Below are 26,811 nucleotides of genomic sequence, written 5' to 3'. Positions count from 1 at the left end.
TTAAGAAAGCATTTAATTGGATCCTTCAAGGTAAAATCATGCTTTAGCAGTAAAGTAGAAAATAACTACTTAAAATTTTCGGGGCATCTGGGTGGCTCAGTTGGTTAAGCGTCTGCCTCTTGATTTCAGCTCAGGTCATGTTCCCAGGGTCCTGAGTTGGAACCCTGCATTGCGCTGTATGCTGACTGTGGAGCCTGCTTAGAATTCTCTCTCTCACTCTCACTCTGACCCTCCTTTCCCTGCTTTCTCTCTCTCTTTCTCTCTCTCAAAAAAAGATTTGCTCTGGAGAGAGCATTTTTAAGTCAGGTGTTTATAACTATTTCAGACCTTTTTATTGCTGAAAATAATATATTTTACCCTGTGATGTTGTGATAGAATAGGAAATATATGCTTGGTCTTCATTCCCCATTCCTGGCACAGGAGCATCTAAAACTCTTGTAATTTTTTAAGTAATAAGATATCTTTTTGTTATAACATTGATCTTCTTCCCCAGTTTTAAGACTCTGTAATCTAAGGGACACCTGGGTGGCTCAGTGGTTGAGCATCTGCCTTTGGCTCAGGGCGTGATCCCAGAGTCCCACATCAGGCTTTCCTTGAGGAGCCTGCTTCTCCCTCTGCCAGTGTCTCTGCCACACTCCCCCCAACCCCCATCTCTCATGAATTAAATAGATAAAATCTAAAAAAAAAAAAAAAAAAAGACTGTAATCTCAGGAGTGAGCTGAGTCTTGTCACATGCAATAAGGTAACTCTTGGGCTCCTGGTTAGCTTCCACTGGGATCCTGTTGCCATAGGAACCAACCCTGTGATTAGAGGATTGGAACTTTCAATTCTACCCCTCTACCTCTAGGAGAGGAGAGGAGAGGAGAGGAGAGGAGAGGAGAGGAGAGGAGAGGAGAGGAGAAGAGAGGAGAGGAGAGGCACTGAAGATTAAGTTAAACAATGGCCGGTGATTTGATCACTCATGTCTCCTTAATGGAACCTCTATAAAAATCCTCAACAGTGGAGTTTGGTGAGCTTCCGGGTTAGTGAACACATTGAAGTGCTAGGAAGGTGGTGTGCCTAGAGAGGGCATGGAAGCCCTATGCACATTCCTCCTTTTCCCCACCACTTGCCTCATGTATCTCTTCCATCTGGCTATTCCTAAATTGCATCCTTTATAATAAATCAGGAGTAGTAAGTAAAGTACCTTCCTGAGTTCCGAGAGCTGTTCTAGCAAATTATGGAACCTGAGGAGAGGGTCCTGGGAAATCCTGACTTATAGCTGTTCTGTCGAAAGTATAGACAGGACTTGGAATTGTGTGTCTGAAGTGGGGGCATTCTTGCAAAACTGAGCCCTTGACCAGTGGGGTCTGTGCTTGCTCCGCCACATAGTGGCATAATTGAATTACCTTGTAGACACCCGTTTAGTGTCTTCAGAGAATTAGAGAACTGTTAGGTGTGAAAAACCCACATATTTGGTGTCAGAAGTGCTGAAATATAGAAATAGATCATGTATTCCTAAAGTGTCTCATCTCCACACTAAAACAATTTCAAATACAATTTCCTAACATGTTTAAAAATCTTATAAATGAAGAGTTTTGGTGAGTTTTGAACCTATTTTTTCAAAATAAAAATGTTCCACTGATTAGCTTGCAAAGCCATTGATAGACATCAGGAGAGATGGAAATTCCCAAGCCTGGTTGGAATGAGATCGTTTGTAGTCTGATAAATGAGAATGAAAAATACATGTTGTGTCATAGGGGGTACAGACATTGTTGCATTTCTGTTTGGATCTCCATCTCTTTGTGAGTTCTTTTTCAGCTATATTAGCCATTAACAGGTCTCAAACTGAATTTAGGACTAAACTTTTGCATCACACAAATACTAAAGTATATCAATCACATTGTTCTCCCCAAAATATCCTTCTTTAATATTTAATGAGAACAAAAGTTTTTTGTATTATTAACAAATAAAATCTAAAACATTTTTAAGTTACCGTTTTTCATCTTAGTTCAGTTTTTGTTACTGTTTTTAGATATTTTAGAATATATTTTCCCAGAAAAAACTTTTGTTGATAGTATATTCAGAACCACTGACCTAGAACAGTCTCTGCTGTTGTGCATGTCATTCATTATCACAATTACATGTTCCCATCTCTGTCTTCCCTGTTGATCAGTGAGGTCTCCCTAAGGGTAAGGATATGTCTTTGAACTGCCTCCTTCCAGCATGATGTCTGGAACGTGGTGGATGTTTGATAAACATTTGTTATCCAAATGAATAAATGCAGTGTCTCTTCTTTCCCATCCATCTTTGAGACATCCCATTAGAGTCTTCTCTCTCAAATGAACAGATCCTTCATTTCCATGAAATGAAAGTCAAACTCTTGGACATGACATTTAAGAAGACTGAACACTGAAGACTGAACACCTCACCTGGCCAGCTCTGTTCCCCTCCATGCAACTATATCCTATATATACTCAGTGTTCCCCAAAATTTCTCTTATATCTCCTAATTTCTACATGTGTTTGTCTGTTCCTCTGCCTACAAGCATTTTTCTATCCATACCTGCCAATTAAAACAATATTTAATTGTTTTAATTGTTTCTTTAGTCAGAATTAATTGCCTTCTCCTCTGTGTTCCCACTGAACTTTAATTTCTGTTATTGACCTTATCACCCCCTGACATGAATTGTATTTGTTTTATGTCTGTTTATCATGTGTGCTTCTTAAGAACAGAATCTCTGATCTTTTATAACCCATCATCCCTAATAATCTGCCTTACGTGTTGGTAGTATATAATATTTGTTTAATACACTCATGCATTCATCCTTTCTTTGGGCACACATTTATTGCATGCCTAAAAGGTATGAGGCACAGTGATAGGCACTAGATATGTAGCTGATACCCCCTTGTGTGTAGATGGTATGCATTGTCCTCACAGTCAAGGACAGTCATATGAGCAACTAAAAAGTTCTTAAGTGTAAAATACTTTCTATCAAACATTAGTTCACCCAAGAGGATAGAAATGAGAAAGAAGTAACACTTTACAGAGGGGCCAGCATTCGAGCTGAGCCTTAAGGGATAGTTTGAATAGTTTGCCAGAGGAGAGGGAAGAAAAACTTTTCAGCAAAAAATGTACACAATTGGGCAGCCCGGGTGGCACAGCGGTTTAGCGCCGCCTTCAGCCCAGGGCCTGATCCTGAAGACTTGGGATCGAGTCCCACATGGGGCTCCCTGCATGGAGCCTACTTCTCCCTCTGCCTGTGTCTCTGCCTCTCTCTCTCTCTCTGTGTCTCTCATGAATAAATAAATAGAATCTTTTAAAAAAAATAAAACATTTTTTAAAAATGTACGCAATTCACACAGTGCGTAAAACACTGCCAATAATTCATTATAGCCTTAGAGTGTGTGACTCAAATAGCTGAGTGGCATGCATCCATTTCAACAAACATTATCGAACATCTATTATATGCTGGTCACTTCTCTAGCATGAGTGATGACATCAGGAACAAAAGAGTTAAAAACCCCAGCTTTATGTTTATATTCTAGTTGCTTGTGAGATAGAGGGAGATACAGAGAGTGAGAGAGAGTAAGAACAAAATAATTAGAATGCATGGTACATCAGATGGTAAGTAAGCCCTGGGGAAAAATAAAGCAGAGGAGGAGCTGGACTTACGTACAGTTTTGAATAGGCTGACCAAAGAAGGCCTCACAGAGAAGCTGACTTTTGAGTATCATTGATAGATAGCAGCCTCTTTCTCGTCTTTTGCCTCTTACAAACACGCCTTTTTTTTTTTTTTTGTAAGTTTTATCTATGAATTAAGTACTTTTTTCCTTTTATTTGGTGTGGTTTTGGAGATCTCTTGACTAACCTTAAATAAATGGCCATAATACCTAAATTCAACTGAGAGAACAGGACAAATGAACCACAGTCTCATACTCATACTTTTCAAGTCCCAACAAGACACAAGCTGCTTGATATCTGAAAAGGTGAGCTGTCGGAAAGCCCACCAGCATGAGTCAGAAAGTGCTGGGACTGTCTTTATGGCATCATTCTGGAGGCCCTCCACAGTGATTATCCTGACAGAGTTCATAAAGCAGTGGAAACATGATTGCCATTTATGACTGCTCATTTATTTAAATTTGGATTTAAGAAGATAGATACCAGAAGAGCAAAAGTGGCCAGAGGCTGAACTTGCTCTGCAGTGTCAGCTGTCTTCAGCTCAGCCCAGTGTCCTGCAGGTGTTGGCTCAGCTTTCCTTGCTGTTTCTCTCGTGGTAACTGATCCATTTTTTGTATTGAAACAACTGGGTTTGTTATAGAGTAGCATTCAAAATCCCCATCAAATTTTAAGATAAAACATAAGATGACAAGGAAATGTGCTTAGAGCTCTGCTCCTGTCCTCTGGCCTTTAAGTTGTTAGAGATGTTTGTTCCTTCTCTGCCATTAAAATGACCTTGAACAGCTCCTGGTGGTATAGTCCCTCAGCATCTGACTCTTGGTTTCAGTTCAGATCATGACCTCAGGGCGGTAAGAACAAGCCCCAGTGTGTTCTTACACTGTTGGGCCCTGTGCTCAGTGTGAAGTCTGCTTCACACTGCTCTCCTCCATGCACATGCATGCATGCTCCTTCTCTCTCAAATGATAAATAAATCTTTACAAAACATAAAATAAAGTAACACAAGAAAGTGGCTAAGGCTGAAATGATTTTCCTTAAGAAAATCTATCATAAAAAATTTTAAATAAAATAGGTACATTACAGAAAACTCAAAAAAAAAAAAAAACCTTTAAGAGTTCTCCAAATATATGCTTATTTACATACTATTTTCTATTTGACCTGAGTCATTGAAGTCATAAATTTAACACCGAGCATTTTGAGTTTTTTGAAGTTGATGAACAGCCAGAAATGAGAATAAAATAATTCAAGATTATGGTATACTGAATAATATTGTGATATATAAACAATGCACTTATATAGTGAGTTTTAGGGACTAAGTATCACACAGAAAATGTGTTTAGGGTAATTAACCACGAGACACCTGCCGAGCCAGCGTCTTGGAGAACTGGTGGACTTCAGTCTTTTGATGGATTTCAGTAGCAGCAGGCTATTTCTCATTTGTCTTAGAGATCAAAAATAGGTATTTCAGTTTTATTTTGAATTTCCTCTGGTAAAATATCTTTCGATATTTAATCTCATGCAAGATCTAGTTCATACTGTACCAAAGATGGTCCATTATTAATTAGTATGGTGAGTTAAGTTCACTTAAATATATTATGAATTTAAACCCCTCAAGGGAAAGAGTCTCCACCTGTTTTGTTCATAGATACTTTAACATCTAAAGCAATGCCCATTAGTAAAATATTCAATACATGTTTACTGAATGAGAGATTAGGTAATATCCTGGTATGAAAATGTATTCATTTATTAATTTCTGACTATCACACTTTTATGTTGTTATCCAATTATTGAGGCCTTTAAAAAATATAAATTACTCGTTATTTTCTGATAAAGATTTATACAGTGGACACAGTGTGCATCCTTGCCCACTCAGTTTTGCAATTGAATCTGCATCTTGTTCTTCTGATTTTAAAAACTGATTAGAAAATGCATTGTTCAATGTCAGAGGAAAAGGGAAATAAGGGACCTGTATAACTTTTTCTTTTGGGGCTGGAAAAGGGGAAATGAAGTTGCCACAAAGAAACTAGATCATTCTGAGTTCCTAAAATTCACCAAGCCAGAAAGCTAGTTTTCAGAGTAAAGACCAAAGATCCAATTTTTAAATATATCATATTCATAGATTTATTTTTAAAGGCTGGACAGCTCAAAACTTTCAGATTTTGTTAAAAGATGTGATTATCAGCATGGCTTTTGCATATTGGAGGAATTTCTTTTTAAATAAGTGTTAATATAGTGCTAGGAGATGTGAGGAGGGAAGTAGATTTTGAAAATGAAGCATATTTTGAAATGTTTAGCTTCCATTGGATATTACTTTACTGTGGCTGTTTTCTACCTGCTGTTCCCAGTGAACCTACCCTTGAAGAGCAAAGAAGTGTTGCATCACAGTAGATTTCCTTCCATAAATATTATCTCCCTAATGTCTTCCTTTCCTTTATGGTTTGTTAGGATTTTTTGCATCTGGACACATTACTGATGAGTGATTGACTACTAAATAAACTGTTAGTCCTCCCAAACAGCTATTTTAAGAACTGGAGTCTTTTCAGTCACTTTGGCAGAAATGATATTTTGCTTATCTTATTAAAAGGACTTTTTCCTCAAAGCATTCAAAGCACATATAATAATACCATTTCTCTCTCCATTTTTAACTTCCTGGCTTTTTACTACATTCTTCATATATTCTAATTCCCTCTGTAGAAATGAGTAATCCTGGGCTTTGAGAGCTTAAGTGATTGACCAATTTTGGAGGACTCACATTTAGGCCAGAGCTGGTTTTTAACAAATACTGCAGTAATCACAGCTAATTTTGTCTTCTTCTTTTTTTTTTTAAGGATTTTATTTATTTATTCATGAAAGAATAGAGAGAGGCAGAGACACAGGCAGAGGGAGAAGCAGGCTTCATGCAGGGAGCCTGACGTGGGACTCGATCCCGGGTCTCCAGGGTCACGCCCTGGGCCAAAGGCGGTGCTAAACCACCGAGCCACCCGGGCTGCGCCATTCTTTTTTTTGTATTATATGGTAGCACTGCTTATATTAGGGGCTGTTTCTGCTTGAGGGCCTTGGGGAGTTTCTCTCTCAACATGGAGAAATATATTTGCTTTTTATAGGCAAGGGTAGAGAAGTGGTGTGTTACTATTCAAGAGAGCCAGAATATTTGTAAACATCATTTAAATTTTAAATTTGTTTGTATCAACTGTGTCTAATTACCACTTTGTTTTATTGGTCGAAATTCTTATTAGTGTCCCTTACCTTTATTTCATTGATTATTTAAAATAAGCCTATGGAAATGATATTCCTGATGATACCATGAACTCTTTTTCACTTGAAAATATCTTTCAGCATCATTTACTTCTCAATCAGTGATGTTATGCTTATCTCTTATTGGCAAAAATTAAGATTTAAATTCTGTTTTCATAATCATCCCTCTTTTAAAAATATTAAGCAAATATCTGTTAAGTGCCTCCTATGTGCTATATTTTCTCTTTGCTTTCTCATGTTTGACTCATATTAATGAGTACTTTATTCGTATAGCCAATTTTATTTAATGAACTATGAAGTTAGAGATAATTTTGTTAGCTATTTGAAACTTCTAGGTGTCTTCTTTCTTCCTTCACTCATGTTTAGCTACTATTCTTCTAAAAGAAAGTTAATCATAAGCCAGTTTAAACACAACTTACTAAAATATCATTTTCAAAATAAGCATCACTATTTTGAGATCATTTGCTCCTCAGTAAATCAGCAGGTATTAGCTTAGTTAAGTACCTTTACAAGCAAAATTCCAAGAACAGATTTGGCTTGCTCTCTAAAGGCCAATTTTCTTTTTCCTTATTTTGATAAAACTTGGTCTTTATACAACCTAATTACTTTTATTGCATCTGGAATAATTTTAAATCACTATCAAAACATTAATAACTCTAATTTAAAAAATTTTTAAATCACAGAGTTAAAAAAAGACTAGAGTTTAGCATTGTATTTCTTTGAGTAACCCCTCTATCTACACAGGCTTTAATTGATAGACAGCTTTAGTTTGCAAGACAGTGAGAAGTGAGAACATTTATGACAGCAATTAGCTGAACATTCTAATTAATTCAAACATTAAGGATAACAGTTATAACTGGAAAACCATCTTTTCATTAAAACTTAGGCTAAGGAAATGTGATTTGAGTGTGTTTTAAATTTCCTTCTCCCCAATATTGTTGAAATTATTGACTATTTAAACTTTTATAAGCTTATATTTCTTTCTTTTTTTTTATTTTTATTTTTATTTTTTTTTTATAAGCTTATATTTCAAAGCTGTTCTTGAGAAGAAAAAAATCAAAATATAATTAAAATGGTAGCAAATAAAATATTCTCTTAGGGTTATTGCCTATATGTGTGGAAAACTAATTAATATATTTTGATCCAAGATGCTCCTAAATACAGAGCAATGATTTTAATCAATGTTTCTGAAAAAGAATCATTATACTGGCTGTATGCTACTTGTGACAGTAATGATTACCTTATCATTTAACTAAGTTTGAAGTTTATAATATTGTAAGGTACCTTGAAAAACAAGCTTTTTTCTTGTTGTGTTAAGCACTATGCAGAAGATGGTGGGTTATTTTCCACTCTTACATAACCAGTGAAACTTATTATCATATAAGCCGAACAGTTTTTCTAACTGCATATTATTTTACATATTTTACTAATCATTGCTTTTCCTTTGATGTATAGGATGATCAGTGAAAAGAACAGAACAAAACCACTACTTTCCTATAAATTCCTCTTTTTCACTCCACTGAAAGCCATGCTTTACACTTGTATTCATTCTCATTTGTAGTCCCTTTTGGAAATCATCTGATTTATACATGTTCTGTCAAACCTGGGGTTTTTATTTCTAGCACAGAAGTCTTTTGATAAATCTAATTTGGCAAGTTGTATCCTATCAGAATTCAAGTGTTATAGAACAATTATGTTTGCCTTTTTAAAATTGGAATTCAGCTTGAATTTCCTTCCCACTGACAATGACATAAGAGTTCCTTTTTCCATTTTGGTGCTAGAAGGTGTCATGTTGTTGCCCATTAAATATGTGACAAACTAGGTGAGAAATTCATTATATTGCTATAAAAAAAATCTGTGTGAACACATCTCTTTCTTTTCCTCACCCACCTCCCCCCTTCTGTATTGCTAGAATATTAACAGCGAATTTATGTGAAAATAAACTATATGCTTATTTGTTTAAAACTCTAAAAATTAACTTTTTAGTAGAAGATAACATAAAGTATATCCTATAGGAGACTTATAAGACCCAGGAATACAGAAAATGGGTATATGACTAGATATCATTATATTGAATAAGAAACATTTTATTTGTACTAAAAGTTGATAAGCATCAAATAAAGTGTCACAATATGTTTTCACGTTTCTTAACATCTTCAAGGCTTTATATCAAACGCATTTTAATTTGAATTTTAGCCAATATGAAAGAACAATATTGAATTTTTTTGTAAAGTGTAGTGCTTGGGCTATAGGAAGCGGTAGATCACAGGACAAGCATCAGATCCATGAGAGCCAGAATCTTGGGGGGGCGGGGGGAGCTTGGAATAGAGGTCAAGAAGGACAATAGGCCAGACCTCCAGGGAATTAACTGAAGCAAATCGTCATTAAGTCAAAATAGAAGGAGAAGCCTTTTAAGCTAGGTGCAAAGAAGTTAGGTGGTCTAGAAATCTTATTTTATTTTATTTTTTAAGATTTTATTTATCCATGAGAGACACAGAGAGAGAGAGCGGCAGAGACACAGGCAGAGGGAGAAGCAGGCTCCCCACAAGGAGCCCCATGTGGGACTCGATCCCACACCCCAGGATCACACCCAGAGCTGAAGGCAGACACTCAACCACTGAGCCACCCAGGCGTCCAGTCTAGAAATTTTCAATGTTAATAGTTGTATTGCCAATATACCTGCTCAAGCCCTGGTAAATGAGGACTCTAATGGAGAAGTCACTCATAACAATAACTCTAAATTCAACTCAACTGGAGTCCATGCTGGACATAAACCAGAACTATGGGGACATAGTCCTTTGACTAGTCAACCCCAAGTGTACTTCTTGACATGACTGTACTAATATGTGCTTATAAATTAATAAAAAAAAAAAAAAGATTCCTGGGATTAATTAAAAAAAAAAAAAAAGCCACCCTGGAACACCTCGGTGGCTCAGCAGTTAAGCACACCTGCCTTCAGCTCAGGGCATGATCCTGGAGTCCAGAATTAAGTCCCACATTGGGCTCCCTGCATGGAGCCTGCTTCTCTGGAGGCTGCTTCTCCCCCTGCCTATATCTCTGCCTCTCTTTCTGTGTCTTTCATGAATAAATAAATAAAATCTTATATAAAAAAAAGAAGATTCCTTACATTGAGGAGAGTTAGACTTAATCTAACGCAACATTTACTAAAGTGGTTTCTACAGTTTCAGATTCTCTATTAAAAAAGGGGGAGGGGGCTCATGATCCAATATATTTGGAAATCCACATACTGTATGTTGTGCTATAAGCTTCAGCATCCATTTTTAACTTTTAGCACTTTGTCATTTTATTCATGCATTCATTTATTCAACAAATTTAATCAAAATCAGATAATTGCCTTGAGAGACAGTGACAACTAGATTCTCAATCTTGATTGGTCTGACTCCAAAGTCTTTCCACTACTCCACAATTGCCTCTCAAGGCAATTAACTGATTTTGATTAATTTGTTTTGCTAAAGCAAAAACTCACTTGAAAGACATTTTAAGTTTGTTTTATTTGTGATTGTCATATGGTATTTATTGGTTTTTTTAAATAGATACACATTTTAGAAATTTAACAGGTTGTGATAAATGTTAGCATTTGGAGAGAGGTTTCAGAAACATATTGTAGCACTAAACCCTGAGGTTCACATTCCAAGCCTAACACATAGTAGGTACTCAGAAGAATATGACTATAACTCCACATATTACTTGAATAAGTGGTAGAGTAGTTTGAAAAGACAACTTTGATTCTTAAAAAGAAAGATGCTATTCACATTTTGAAAGTAATTTAATTCTCCATTTGACATGCTCAAGATGGCTGTAGGATTTTTTGCTTTAAAGATAGAGTATATGTAGAAGATGAATATATAAAATTGGTCCCCTTGAGCATGTCTAGACCTACCTATCACCTGCAGCTTCTACATTTTTGGCCAAAATATTCTTAGGCGATATGAACTTCATATCTTATGTGAGAAAGTCATAGCTCACTACTGAAAATTTGAATATCCTGATCTAAAGCAAGGTCTGGCACATACTTGCAAATAGATTTAAGAAAATGAAATGGATTGCCTTACTATTAAAAAATCTACAGTTCTGGGAGGGAAGTGAGACAGTCTGGCTTTTGCACACACTGACGGCAAGTTGGGCCAGAATGTGTAATTCACAGAGTTACCTTAATTAGCCATGATGTCAACACAACCAGTCATCACCGAACTTACTGTCAAAATGCTTTTCAAATATTAAAACTATTATTTCTGTAGTGCAAACATATATTTTAATCTCTCCTCTTCACCCTCAGGAGGTGATTTTGAGGAGTGAAGTGATCACAAGGGAAATTCCTAGAAAGAAAAAGGAAATTCCTAGATAATCTGTAAACCTAGATGGATTCCCAAGCCCTTGTAATTTTTTACTTGTACCTTGTATTACTGTATTACTTTACGTGTATTTACTGTTGCTGAATGGAGTTTTATTGCTATTTATTTTGCGAAAAGCAGAATGGTGAACAGAAACTTGAAAAGAAGTATTAATGTGTAATATTTTTATTCATGTCATTGTATTTCCTTACTAACTTTAAAATGTTTTGGTTTAATTTTAGGGACACCACAGTACAAACCCTTACTCTTCAGCCTTCTGTTAAAGATGGACTAATTGTATATGAAGACTCACCTTTGGTTAGTAATCTAACTGTATAAATATTCTCAACTGTATTTTTCTCAATGATGATTATATTTCAGCCTTTGAGAGAGGATTTGTAAGATTTCAGTCTTAACTGAAAAACACTCATTCATATGTCATTTGGGAAGTGAACGTTTAAATGCGAATAATTGAGAAAATAAAATGTTTTCTTATTCTGTTTTTTGCTCTTTGGAGTGATTTAGGGAATGATAGAAATCCTCTAATGATTTCTTTATCATTCCAGAATTTTTTTAAAAAAAATGTTTTCTGTTTTCAAATATGAGAGTTTAGAATTAGATAATGCTTCTAGAATTTTTTAAAAATGATTTTAATGAATAAAATATTAGCCCCGTGTTTTGGGTAGCTGGAAAAAGCCATTCCTCACCTTCTCACATAAGATCCTGGCCTGCTGGGCCTGTCCCTCTCTGTAGATAACTCCTTTGTGTCAGTGGCACAAATAGACCCACATGAGAACCTTGGTGGTCCAGAGGTTTTTGAAGTGATTAAAGTCTTTAGAATCTCCCTTCTGAATTCTCCCAGGTTGGGCCTAACTTTTCCTGAACAGAGATGGGGAGGGTGGGAATTAGTGTTAGGAAGCTCTTTATTTTCTGCCTCTTAAAAATTCAGTTTATTTTTACCCAAAAATTAAAGAGAAAAGCCTGTATCAGCTTTTTTTTAAGAATGAATAAAATATTTGTGGTAGAGGTATCATCTATTTCTCAATCTGTATTTCCTTAAAATTACTAGCCAAAACTATATAATGAGAAAAATTTATTATATGGTTCACTTTATGTTCTGAGATATTTCTTACTATTAAAAAAATAAGTTTTGGTTTTACATTTAAATTCATTGAGTGTTTCTCCCATCTACTCTCTTAAAATGGTTTTAAGAGGTTATCCTAGCTTTTACCTTTCTCTTCATAATATCTCCATTTATTCAGACACCAAAGACCTAGGACAGTCTCCTATTTTTCCTTTCCCTACTTCCCATCTAATCTCTTGCCAAGACTGTAGATTATACCTCCAAAAACTCTTCAGATCAATTTAATACTTTCTATTTCCATTTTTCCATTCCTCCCCCCCTAAAATCAGGTCCCCCAAACCACTTTTTTACCAAATTATTATAGTAAACCCCTTTTAGTCTATTTGCATATTGCTGCCAGATAGAATGTCCTAAAATGTAGCTCCAAGCTTCATTCCTATCATGCCTGAACTCATAAATCTTTATGAATTTATTATTTAATGAGATAAAGTACATATTTCTTGGTCTGGCAATCAAATTGTAGCAGAAACCTGATCTACCCTTTGAGACCATTCTCTCTTTTCTTACATTTAACCTCTGCTTCAGCCAAGATAGACTACTCATATTCACTCTTCCCTCAGTATGACTCAGGCTTTCTTGAGTTTGACCATTGATTAGGGAATCAATGAATCCCACGTGGGTATCTTGAATACTTATGTCTTCACCATCCATTCTGATCTATTAAAATCCTGTACTTCTAGAGCTATAACAAATGCAATAGTCTAATATCTACTCTTGATTGTGATGTCTCAATCTTCTTAATTCCCATGGCACTTTAATTTCTATATTCGTTATACTTGTTTTAAATCTCCTCTAAAACACTACTCTGGGATGTTAAATACGGACATCACCAACATAGGAATAATTATGATGCTAAAGGGAAATAAAGTGATTACTGCAGAGTTAACAGTTTAGTAACTATGTGAAACTTTTGGTAGAGATCCATAAATTTTGTTTCCAGCTCTGCTACATACTTTTTTTTGTGGTAGTATATCCATAACTTAAATAAAACTAGCTACTATTATAAACCCAAAGCAATGGTGATAAAAATTTTAAAACATTTGCTTTCATTTTTTTGTTTATGATAAATGTTCTGTCTTTAAAGGTTAAAGCAGTAAAGTTGGGTCATGTTCTGGTGGTAGATGAGGCAGACAAAGCCCCAACAAATGTCACCTGTATTTTAAAAACTCTAGTAGAAAATGGAGAAATGATTCTAGCAGATGGAAGACGCATTGTTGCAAGTGAGTATATAAAAAGGCTTTCAATATATGCAGATTTTACATCTTTGGTATCAAATCACACACTTAGCTGACTAATCTACAAGCAACAAGCATAAATTCAATATAACTGAAACTGTCTGTGTTGACAGTCATTTTTAAAAGTCAGTACATCTGAATCTTTGTTTCACATTTTTACAGCCAGAGAGCACCTTTAAAAATTTCCATAGTACTTTTAAGACAAATCAGCTTTATATTTTTCTACTCTGAGAATACCAGCTATAATCTTATTATACTCATCTCTCCATTATTTTGTGCAGTTTGTTTTCTTTTCTTATTATTTGGATTTCTTAAAAGCTCTAGCATTTTTCTATGACTTATAATATTAAAATTAATGTTATTATTACTCAATAATTAGAAAAACTTGCCAGGGAGTTTTGTATGTTATATATATATATTTTTTTCATAGATATCTGAATCTGTGTGTGCACTTGTGTATATATACACACACACTCATGCATTCACGCACGTGTGCACACACCCATACACCCACACACCCCTACCTCAGGAAGAAGTTATCCTGTGCTTAGGACTATCTTCTTTTTTTATAAATTTTTATTTATTTATGATAGTCACAGAGAGAGAGAGAGAGGCAGAGACACAGGCAGAGGAAGAATCAGGCTCCATGCACCGGGAGCCCGATGTGGGATTCGATCCCGGGTCTCCAGGATCGCACCCTGGGCCAAAGGCAGGCGCCAAACCGCTGCGCCACCCAGGGATCCCTAGGACTATCTTCTTATATTCAATTCATTCATTCATTTATTTATTTTCCTTATTGTTAGAAAAACCGTAGATTGATGAGTCTCATTTGTCCATTTAACTTATAAAGAAAAATTGTTTGTCTGATGTAATGTGAGAATATTTTCTAGTTTCTAATTTAAATTTTTGTGTGATGAGAAGACTTGAACATCTGTAACTAGCCATTGAAAATACATATAGGCAATAGCAGAGTAACCAAGCAAATTGAAACTAAGAACTAAAATCTTCAATATTCAAAGAGAATATGTCAAGAAAACCCCATTGAAAATGTACAAGTGCCTCAGTAGAGAGGTTCTTCTTAGACATTATCATTGAGAGATGGCCATTTCCAAGCCTAGGAAACTAGCATACAATATAAATAATACAAGTATAAATATAAATAATAAAAATATTCTAACATATCGACTTCACAGTGAATTTATGGGAAAAATGAGAATTTGAGTTAGCCTGGATACTACCTCCTATGAAGATCTCATTCAGACTCTCAGGATCAGAATCCGTCTGCCCTTTTTAGATGCATTTTGAAGACAGTGAACAGAAAACAAGAAAAAAATTGCTGAAACAAAATTGTAGTTAAAGAGTGATTATCTCCTGGTGATCCTCTACATTTTCTAATGTATTTTGAAGAGTAGTCTGGAAGAAAAGGAGTCATCCTAATTTTTAAACTCCAATTTGATTGTACACAATATTTTAAACACAAGAGCCTCTGAAGCTCTTCTGAACATGGTTTCTTAAAGCATCACTTCCAGAGCTGTGTTTTCCATTTTCTTTCCTTTTTCAGTTTTGATTTTTTAATTGCCATTTTTATTTTAATTAACTAAAGTTTGCCTGTGACACATACCCTTTTATCCACCACAACTAAAATTAACGGGGCTCAAACATTAAGACTATTAATTGTATTTAGTGCATAAATATATGGCATATTTGAAAGATTATATTTAAAAAGATTAAGTGTAGATTCATACAGAGTCATCTCAAGTAAAACTGCAGGTGCTTCACAGCTATCCTTTTTAAAAGATGGACAGCCTAAGGCTGGAATTTAAATAAACCCAGATGACAAGCATTCCTTCTCAAAATAACCACAATAAAGTTTTTACCATCTGAAATTATCGCCTAGACTAGCAGTTCTATCTGAAATGTACATCAGCCAGTAGAATATTATATTCAGTTTCTTTACTGCCTTAAACATTTGCACAAAGGAAGTTTCCATCAACTTGCAGTTACTTATTTTAAGAACCAAGGTAGAATTCTTTAATTGGAAATATGTCAACATTGCACTAATGAGCTGACTAGGTGCTCAAGGGCTTTATTCTATATTAAGTTTCAGAGTAGATAATTGGAAAAAGGAATCACTCATTTGCTGCGTGATGGCAGGCAAAGTGATGCAGCTACTGATCTTATGAAATCCAAAGGATATTTGGATTGTCCTTCAAGTATCCTTCGGATTATTCTTCATTATGGATTCTTTGTCTTTTTCTTTTTTTGAGAAATAATAGCACCTCAAGCCAAATTTAAATACTGCAAAACAATATTTGGACAAGTTTGCTTTTTAGATGTACATTGAATTTACATAAAAATACAAGTCCCTGTAAAATTCAGTAGATGCTTCATCAGTATTCTGTTCTTAAGCACAATTCTCAAGAAAGTTTTTTTTTCCCTATAACCAAATCATGACAACCAGAGTTTTGGAGTTCTTTATGACTTAACAACATGACTGCTTACATTATTTCAAGGCCATCACTTGATATTCCTAAGAATTACTAAATATGAATAAAGACTAAATAGAAATTCTGTTTTTCAGATTCTGCTAATGTCAATGGAAGAGAAAACGTTATTGTGATTCATCCTGATTTTAGAATGATTGTCTTGGCCAACAGACCTGGATTTCCTTTCTTAGGCAATGATTTCTTCGGTACTTTAGGTAAAAACATTAATGAAAACAATAAAAAAAATAATAGCAGTAACAATAATGTCTTAGTAGCAGTGCTGAAGCGGGTCTCATTGAATGCTGCATGTGCTGTGTCATCATCACAACCACCTGGTGAGAATATTTGTTATCCTCATTTTAGAGAAGGAGAGTATCAGATATTCAGAGGGATCCACTTTTTCTGGAGTCACTTAGATAAGAGTGTTAGAACTGGGCTTCAAATTGAAGTCTGTCTGATTCCAGACCCTGTTTTCTCAAACTATTATACTATACTTTGTTGTTTGGAGCCACTAAAAGGACAAAAAAGGTCCTGCAGTAAAGCACAAAATAAGGAATGGTTTGTAGTGTGGTTTTTGTCACATCCCCATTAACTATTAAGGATTTGAGACCAGCTCTGAGGTGACTGATTCACATGGATCAGAGAGGCCCTTACACAAACTTCATCATCAGGAGACTTTTAGAAGGACTTCTCTATAGCAAGGAGGTAATTCTAGCTACCAATAATTCTCATGTTCAATATGAAGCAGGCTCAGTCTTCTAGTAGGATTCTTGATCTGACATTCCATATCAGCAAATTTATTCAAGAGAATTACCTGTACAATGATTTAAGTACAAAGATAGACAATATAGCATTGTTTACAGGAAGTAGCCAAACAATGGGAACAACCCAAATGTCCATTCAGATGGGACTGGATAAAGTAATTCCATAATACCCACATAATAGAGTCTGTGCAGCAGTGAAAAAAAAAAATAATGGGATAATTTTACCTATGCTGATTAAAGGAAACAAAAACAATCCTCAAGATATATTTAGTGAAACAAATAGCCATAATAGTGGTCTATCATTTGAATTAATAAAAAAAAAAACAAAAGGCAAGAAAGAGGTATATACATGAATATGCTTATACACATATAGAATTTCTACAGAAGAGTCTATCTCTCTGACTTCATGTTCATTCTGTTCTATGATGCTCTTCCCGTCACTCATTCTTTTCCAGTCACTCTACTCTCCTGCTGCTTCTTGAACATATGAGATACACTTGCCTTAGGGCTATATATTAGCTATTAGCTATAACCCTCTACCTGGAATGTTCTTTCCTCTACCAATAGTTGCATTTGCTCGGATGTCATCTTCTCAACAAGACCTACCTGACTCAGCTCCCCAACCATTACCATTTCTGATGTCCTGTGCTGTGCTTCTCTCTTCTTTTTTTCTCTCTTGGAAACATACAGTTTCTAACATTTATAGTTACTGTTAATTTTCAGAATATAAACTTAATAAGGACAGGAATTTTGTGTTTTTGATCACTGATATGTATAAAATTCCTAGAATAGTACTTGGCTCATGGGAGATATTTAATAATTATTTGATGAATGAATGAATAAAGGGTTAATGTATTATATTTGATTTTCAGCAAAAAACATGTACTTCATATTTGTGTTCAAATGTGTGTAGTCTGTGAGATACCAGCTTGAAGTTATCATGGCTTGCATTTTATTCAGTTACTTTTATAAATACATAATAATGATAAATTATGATTTGAATGATTTTTTTTCTTTGAGAGGGAGTGTGTGCATGAGTAGAGGAGGAAGGGCAAAGGGAAAAGGAGAGAAAGAATCTTAAGCAGTCTCCATGCTGAGCCCCCTACATGGGGCTCAATCTCATGAGCCTGAAATCATGACCTGAGCTGAGATCAAGAGTCAGCCACTTAACCAACTGAGCCACCCAGGTGCCCCTATAATTTGAATGATTTTTAAGAACTAGAAAGTTCTTTTTAAAATGAACATGCCAAATAATGCATATCTCTTTACTGTAACTTCCTTTGGCCCCTGGTTTCTTGGATTGTGAATCAGTAAAATTACGTGAACTTTTAATATGAGAAATCATCTGTCTTAAGGTTATACTGTTCCAGGATAATCTCAAGTTGCCTAAATTACAGTTGAAATATTTCTATGTTCCTTTTTCTTAATTTTAGTTTAGACATTGTCTCTGAGGGCTTCCTTTTCCAAAACTAACTTCCAAAGTGTATTCTAGCAATCTGTACAAGATACAAATTATGTATAGAGCAGCACTACTAATTCCCTCTTTCTGGATCCATAAAGAAGCACACGTGTATATACACATATCGTATATACACGATAGGTGTATATAATTTCTGAAAATATTCAACATGTGTTACAAATGCAGTCTCAGGACCATATGAAAAGTATTTTCCAATTAATAGAAAAGGAATAAATCACCAAAACTATAGGTTTGTATTTATGCATTTTTAAAAAGACTTATGCAGGTATTGAAGAACAAATACACTGAACTGTTAATACTGGCTGCCTATGGAAGAGGGAGTGGGATTGGCAGAGACACGGGGATACTGGCTGCCTATGGAAGAGGGAGTGGGATTGGCAGAGACACGGGGAGTCTTCTCTTTTTTGTTTTTATTTGAGTATCTCCCATTGGGATTGTATTCAAATATTATATAATTTTTTTTAACAGAAATAAATCTGTGAGGAATAAACCACACATCATTCAATTTCCTTTTTTTCTGCTTCAGTGATTTGCTTTCTACTCTATACCATCCTATTGTTGCACAGGCTTTCTGTGCAGTTTTACACACTTAATAATAGAAGTGCTTTGGTGAACAACCAATGGCTCTTTAAATGACCATTCCATAGTTCCTATGGCATTATAACGGATTACTGGCATGCTCAATGTGAATCTTTTCTCCTACAGGTGATATTTTTAGCTGCCATGCAGTTGATAATCCCAAACCCCATTCAGAGCTCGAAATGCTCAGGCAATATGGACCAAATGTGCCCGAGCCCATCCTTGAGAAGCTTGTAGCTGCCTTTGGAGAGCTGAGGAGTTTAGCTGACCAGGGCATTATTAACTATCCTTATTCTACCAGAGAAGTTGTCAACATAGTGAAGCATTTACAGGTATGACACATGCTAGTGCATAAAGGTTTAAAACGAACCATCAATCTTGGTTGTTTTTAGATTGCTTAATTTATACCATGTCTTTCAATTTCTAAGATATAATACTGATTCAGATTATATAATATGAAGTGTTTTAATCTAAATTTTAAATCTGGAAGACTAACAGTTTATGTTAGCCTTTGAATTGACTTAGGTGAAATTCTATGCCATGGCCATCATCAAGGAATTAGGAAATTTGGTGAGTCTTTTGGGGAAGGCAAAGGAAGACAAGAGAGTGAGACAGCAGGGAAACTTTACCACTGTTGGACTTTATACAATAAGCATATTGTATCTGAGTGAAAAATATTTTCATTTTGAAAACTAAAGACACGGAAATAGAAAACTCAGTAGGAAGTAACTATTATATGCCTGTAAATACTGCAAGAAAGTTCTTTAAGTCAGTAAATGGACAGGAAAATGCAATCCGTTGTAGCCATGTACAATATATAGTCCACCTTGGTGAAGAAAACAAAAAACCCAGGTCAGCAGTACTTTTATAATAAATAATAGTCTCTTAGCAAAAAGTCACAACCCAATGACTCTTGACCTCTGACCTATCCCCAGTCCTCTAAGGAAAATCTAGAAAGGAAAATAGAAAGCTTCATTCTGTGTATTAAACCATGAAAAGCCCAGCTCTGATCCCTGTGCCTAAAGAAAATCAAGACAGAGCCAGTAGAGGACACAGAGTACACAGCCAGTGTAAATCTCGCTGTTAGTAATATTTTCTTTCCTTCCGCTATTCCCTTTTTGTCTATTTACTATACTTTCTATGTTCTTCCTCTCTTCTTTTCTTGTTCCTTTATCTTTCATTTACTCACAGATCTGTGACTTCTCTAAATCCATATAGATATCCAACACTGTTCTTTCTATGGAAATAGCATTTTTTTATTTAGTCAATCTACTACTCATCTTAAAGGCAATGAAAGTCACCAAACAGGATCAGAGCATTGATTTAGCATTTGAGAGAAGGAAGTGTTCCCCCTCAAATTCTAATATTTATTTGAAAAGGAAAATATTAAGTTATCAGAGCAAACAAAGGAAAATGTATATATTCCTCTTATCTTGTTACCAGAAAAGGTTCATAAATATCTGCTAAAGTTTATTCAATCATTATTGTTCTATCATTTTTTTAATCTTTATTATATTGTATGTTTTATCACATGTGTCATAAGGGTTTTTTTTTTTTTTAAATACAGAAATTTCCCACTGAAGGTCTTTCCAGTGTGGTTAGGAATGTGTTTGACTTTGATTCGTACAACAACGACATGAGAGAGATTTTGATTAACACTTTGCACAAATATGGGATACCTATCGGAGCAAAACCAACCAATGTGCAGCTGGCGAAGGAGTAAGGCAAACTCATTATTGATCAAATACTCTTAGGGGTTATTGTTCTGATTCTGAAATGGTGATAATTCTGAGTCTACTGTTATGTGCTACTAAACTGGGATAGTGTGGAAATTCCATGAGTAACCTTTTCACATACATATTGCTATTTGCTGGCTGGATTTCAGTCAAATAGCATTATTTATAGGTCTGTAAATTGAGAATTTTAATTATTTTGAATGTCTCATGAATAGATGTAATGTAATCAAATAAAGGGAAATATTTGTTTCTTTAACAGTCTCTGTCCTTTTGTTGAATTACTGTGAGTCTCATTATTTCCTAATCTAGTGCAAAATCATGGTACAAATATGAAAACTACATAAAGGGAAAATATGTATTTAGTTAAGATGATCTTATTTATGTCACCATATATTTTTCTGTTGTGATCGTTTTCTAAATTTATAATCTTTTAACTTGAGAATGTTGGTTACTTATTTCAGCTTGAAAAAGAAAGAAGTAGTGAAAACAAGTGGGTTTGTTTCATGTAGGCCAATTCCCTGCCTTTTATTTTGAAATTATAGGCTACGTACTTAACCTTAGTAAAGAATCTTATAAATAATGTTTACCGGAAAGATAGCTGATACAGTTTATTAGTAATTAAGTCAGTGCAAATTCACTAGAAAACAGTTTTAGATTTGTATCACTTAATTGATAATGCATCTAATGCTATCTTTTCTTATCAATTACCATAATTCTCAAGGGACAGTAATTACTTTCAAATTATTATTTAAATTTAATCTCATATAGGAGGCACTCTCTACTTTTCTTAGAAAAAAAATTGTTAAGTATAAATTAATGATTAGTCCAGCTATACACACACATACATATATATATATATATACATATATATCCTAAGTGTATTTATCATCCTTACTCATTTATTCCTTAAAGTTATAATAAGAACTTGTGAGGCTATATATAGATAAAAATAAATTTTTAAAGCTTTAAGAATTTTTTCAAGGATTCTCAAAGAGAAACAAATATTTCCCTTTTATGGTAAAGCACAAGATGGAGTTATGTTTGAAATGATCAGTGAATTGATTTATATTACTAGTGAATGAGTAATTTTTTTTAAAAGAGTCATTTGGTGTCAGTTACTAATACAATTTTCTCTAAAATACTGTTTTACTGATTGATTAGCGGTGTTTGTAGGCATTGTGAAACTAGTTTGCCCTCTATATTAGAGAGTTCAAGAAATTATCTTTATTATGCAAACTTCTTATAAGTGCTTCTGTTTTTTTACTTCCTTTTTATGAACTATATCTTTATCTTCAGTTGGAAACAAGATGGCTTTTATTACTGTTAACAAATTTCTATAGAGTTCTGGCTTCATGGAAGCCAGGCTTATGATTTAAAAATAACTGTTGGATGCTTGAACACTTGAAATAAAAATTGAAATACATATCAGTTGGTAAGGTCAATCGAAAGAAAATGGTTGGCATTTTAGGTTTCTAAGGAAGACAAGTAAAATTGTTTAGTGTATTATCTTCCGTTCTAAACTGAAAAATCTTGCCATGGCAAGTTAATTCTAACTCTAATATTTGTGAGTGGAAATAGTACATTGAGCCTCTAAGCAAGATGGTCACACTCATGCCTAACATGGGGATGGAAACAACTGCTTGTCCACCCACTGCATATAGCTAAAAATAGTCTCATAGATGAGTGAATTTTCCCTTGGGTTGGAGATAATAGTAGACTGCAGTTTGCACATTCACACATTTTTTCCACATCGGTAAATTTCAATGGCTTGGGCAGCTGAAGAGTAGTGATGTCATTTTCTTGCCCTCTAAGTGAAATCTACAGGTTCCATATGTCTATTTCTGTTGAATAGTCCGTCCTGTACTTTGCTAGGGTAGCATGGGAAGGTGACAAAGCAATGGCCTAGGAATTTAGCAGTTCATCACATATTCAACCTGTGTGCCAGGTCAGTGCTGGAGAAACAGATCTTAGCCCGTTGGTAAAATGAGGGCATTTATTACAGATAGGGTAATTATTTTAGCTTCTAATTAGTCCATGTTTAACGATGGAAGGGGGTACATTTAATAGTAACTGTAAAAAGAGATGTAAAATAAGACTGTCCTAGTAAGGCCTGAATATAGGGTCATTTTCATAAAGTTAATAAGGGGAACTTTATTAAGATAAGATTCCTTCCTATTCTAACATCCTTTGCATTTTAATGTAACCTTAATTTTCTCTCCTTGCAAAAACAAAAATAAGAAAGAAGTTGATACTAACGTTTTCTTTTTTCTCCTTAGAGTAGCACACCATTAATAGTAATCACATAGACCTCTGAAGTTTTGCCCCATAAGGACATAAACATTGTACTTCACTAGACCAGTTCTTCCAGTTCTTCCTGGCTGCTCCTGCCCACCTCTGCATATACTATGTCAGTGAAGAAGATCCACATTGGGCTTCTGTTCCTAAAAAAGAAAGACAAAATGTTTTAATTATTGTTAATATCCTTTTGCCCTGAATAAAAAATCCTTGCTATAGCCTCATAATCTTGTTCCCTAATCCAACCATAGTGTTTATTGGATGGGAGCAAAATTACATTGAGTCCAGAATAAAGTGTTCACATTCACCCTCAAGATGGGGATGGAAAATAATTGGCTACCCACTGTATATAACTAAAATGGGATGTAAGGCAGGCACTGTAGAAGAAGGAAGTTTTCACATGGGCACAGATGATACTACACCACTGTTTGTACAGTCTTCTACAGCACTTTTTTCCTCAGCTGCAATCAGAATATATTTTGGCTGTTTAGTGATGTCACATCAGTGCTCTTTGGTGAATTCCCAGAAGAGATGCTGTCACTTCCCCTTTTGTCTCCTAATGGGTGCAAGATGGTACCTATCACTCATCTCTGCAGATTTTCAAAGTTCTTTAATAAACCTTGGCTAAACCTGGTACTTTTAGGCTAAGTCTTACTAGGTGGTTATTTTACCTTGTGTGATCATGCCATAATGCAACTCTTCTTCTGATCTACAATATATTCCTAATTTTTAGTACTGAGATCAGAATTACACCTAGACCCTCACGTTACATTGGTCTCTTCCCACTAGTACTTCCTGAGAGGTTTTTTTTTTTTTTTTTTGATCATCGTTCCCTTTTAAGTTTCTAATATATGAGATAGGATAGGCCAGGTAGCTGTGGCCAAATAAGGAGACACACTGGGAGAAATTTAGGTAGAGATAGAAGGATTTGGGTCAAAATTCAGGCTCTTAAAAAAATAACCTGAGCTATTGAGTTCCAAACGTCATTGTTGGGGGGGGGGGGTAATAAATGAGTGCACACATACATAATTAAGTCCAAAGATCCAACCAATGGCATAATGATTATCTACTATAGTAGAGATAGATAATAAATTTCAAAGCAGAGTTTTCTTGTTTTTCCCTTAAATGAGCTTCTTTTCTGAAGTTTCTTTCTTTTTTTTTTTTTTTTGAAGTTTCTTTTATTTAGAAATAAACATACTGCTAGTGCATTAGTTCTTCTAAGTTTAAAAATGTGTTTCAGAGTAATTTATGAACTCAACATGCTGGAGAAACATTTGCTTCAAAGGAAGAAAAAAATCTGTATCTTGTGACATAATTTTAAGTGACTTATACAATATCTTTTCTTAAATTTATATGCCACTGTCAATTTGACATTTCTTAAGATGAGAGAATTGTCATTTCATAGATTTATAATGGAATATACTCTACCTGTATGTTTATGTTAATTAATAACCATATTAATGATGGTAATGAAAGCAACTTACAGAAAACTATGTGCCCAGCACATTTCCAGGCATTCTCTTTACATTAATTTAGATAATCTTCATAACAAACCTATCCTATATAATGTTATATATATACATATAATATTAGTATTGCATTTTGTAGATGAGAAATTTGAGGTTATGTCACTTGCCTAAGGTTAGATAAGCTAATAAGGGGCAGATAATATGCATATACATAATTTTAATTCCAGTTCTAAGTACAAATATTTTTTTTCCTGTCATTTTATTTTATTTATTTTTTTAAATTAATTTTTATTGGTGTTCAATTTACCAACATACAGAAAAACATCTAAGTACAAATATAAAATTGGTATCCAAACTATAAATCAGAGTTAGTCCTTGGATACTGAAAATTGCTGTAATTGGTTTAAAAGGTCCTTGAGATTTTAAGTAAGCATGTTGGAATTATCATTGAATATGATGTCATACATGTGTAATATACAAATTCTTTATAGAGTTATAATAGATTCAGATTGGGGGGGGGGTCCCAAGTCCCCAGTGATATTGTGCAATGAAAAGTAAGTCAAAAAGCAGATTAGCATGGACTTTTGGCACAACAAAGATCATTTTAGAGACCCTTCATTCCCAGTTTAGTTTTCTTTTTTTTTTTTTTTGACATAGTGAAGGATCATGAAATAAAACATAATAAAAACATATTGTTCCCATTTTGAACAATAAAAACTAGGCTTTGTCTGCCATATTAAAAAAAAACAGACGGGCCATTATTCCTTCCTAATTTGGAACACAAAACTAATTTATAGACTCTTCTCAAAGGTTGTGATCATTTCCAAATAAATCAAACATTCAGAGAAGTTATCTCTATTCTCTGAAGTTATCATCCTGTGGTTTTCTTTCCCTGTCTTCCCTAGGAGACACACATGTCTATAAAATACTTAAATGATCATCCATCTTACTCTAAATATTTTGTCATCAACTCTGTTGATTTCTTTTTTAATGCAGCTTAGTTTATTCTTAAATTAGTTTTGTTGTTTGTTGGTTGGTTTGTTTTTTATGGGGTTTTTTTGGAGAGAGAGAGAGAGAGCATGATGGAGGAAATGCCGAGGGAAAGAGAAGGAATCTTAAGCAATCTCCATGCCCTTGTAATTACTTCCAATGTCCTATTGACATCTATATTTTCTCTGCCGTCATATGCTTTCTTAAATTTTTTTAAATTTCATTTTTCAGGCAAAATAGGTAACTTTGAATTAATAAGATCTAGGTCCTTATGAGCTAATATTTTTCTTAACTTTTTTTTTTTTTTAAGTAGGCTCCACACCCGGCATGGAGCCCAGCACAAGATTTGAACTCAACAACCCTGAAATCAAGACCTGAACTGAGAGCAAGAGTCAGACGCTTATTCAGCTGGCTCCCCAGCCAATATTTTTATTAAACTTTTTAAATAGACTCACATTTTAAACAAGTTAAAAATAGATTGGTAGCTATCGATAGTAATTGCTTTTGAGAGAGGCCCTGCAGAAGAGAAAGGAGGCCCCACTTTCTGTACTGTTTTAATATTCTAATGTGTATTATTTTCTATATTTTATTTTTTTAAATGTCTACCAACTATCTGGGCACTGGAATTATTCATTTTGTTTTCTTATTTAAGTAAAATAAAAATAATGAAGTAAAGGTCTATTCTGAAATTGCCATATTTGGGGACACCACACTGTAATGCCTGCCCTTAGGGTTTAACATTGACACCCTTCCCAATAGCAAAGGAGAAATCACATTAAGCAGGCATTTCTATTGCATTTCAACACAATATAAGTAAATTTATGCATTGGTAGACATCATCATAAACATATCGAATGAGGGAAGACAACACTTTCAAAGCAGGAAAAATAAAAATTGTTGTGCATATTTGCAGACAGAACAGCTTCATCTATAATGAATGTCTCAAAGGGTATCTGTCTAGAATTGGTTTTCTATGTTAAAGACATAGAAATGTCCTGTGTAATTGGAACCTCAATAGCAGCTGCTTCTCTGACCAAAGCCAATTCTGGGGTACCAGAGGCATCAAGGAGAACATTGCAGCCAGGGCCTCTCTTTGGAGTAATTTAATTAGGTTTATCTTTGAAAATAGGAATAATTATCAGTTTACTGTTTATCATATTAAATTAAGACTCTTCTTAAAGTTTTGTGATTCTCTTTACATTTTCCAAACTATATGTGCTATAATTTTCTTTTTATAGTCTTGGTTTTTACAAATGAGTCCACAGTGCTGATCCTGGAGTTTTAAGGTGTGCAGTTCCATTCTGCATGATGATTTACTTTCATTTCATAAAAAAGCTCCTAGTTTTCAAAAGTAATAAGATTTATATAA

The 26,811-nt window shown here is 34.6% G+C and overlaps 1 protein-coding gene across 1 annotated transcript in view; it reads left to right on the top strand.

The window, feature by feature from the left end:
• VWA8 (von Willebrand factor A domain containing 8) overlaps positions 1 to 26,811 on the top strand; it is a 342,545-nt gene that overhangs the window by 185,549 nt on the left and 130,185 nt on the right. Inside the window, exons 22-26 of the mRNA XM_041731061.1 lie at positions 11,507 to 11,582; positions 13,493 to 13,628; positions 16,225 to 16,344; positions 19,079 to 19,284; positions 20,520 to 20,671. Coding sequence (XP_041586995.1) covers positions 11,507 to 11,582; positions 13,493 to 13,628; positions 16,225 to 16,344; positions 19,079 to 19,284; positions 20,520 to 20,671 — 690 coding nt within the window. The remainder of the gene's footprint in view (positions 1 to 11,506; positions 11,583 to 13,492; positions 13,629 to 16,224; positions 16,345 to 19,078; positions 19,285 to 20,519; positions 20,672 to 26,811) is intronic.

The sequence above is a fragment of the Vulpes lagopus genome, chromosome 16 (assembly GCF_018345385.1).
Source record: "Vulpes lagopus strain Blue_001 chromosome 16, ASM1834538v1, whole genome shotgun sequence".
NCBI lineage: Eukaryota > Metazoa > Chordata > Mammalia > Carnivora > Canidae > Vulpes > Vulpes lagopus.
The sequence above is the reverse complement of the archived record's forward strand: the minus strand, read 5'-3'. Positions and strand labels throughout refer to the sequence as shown.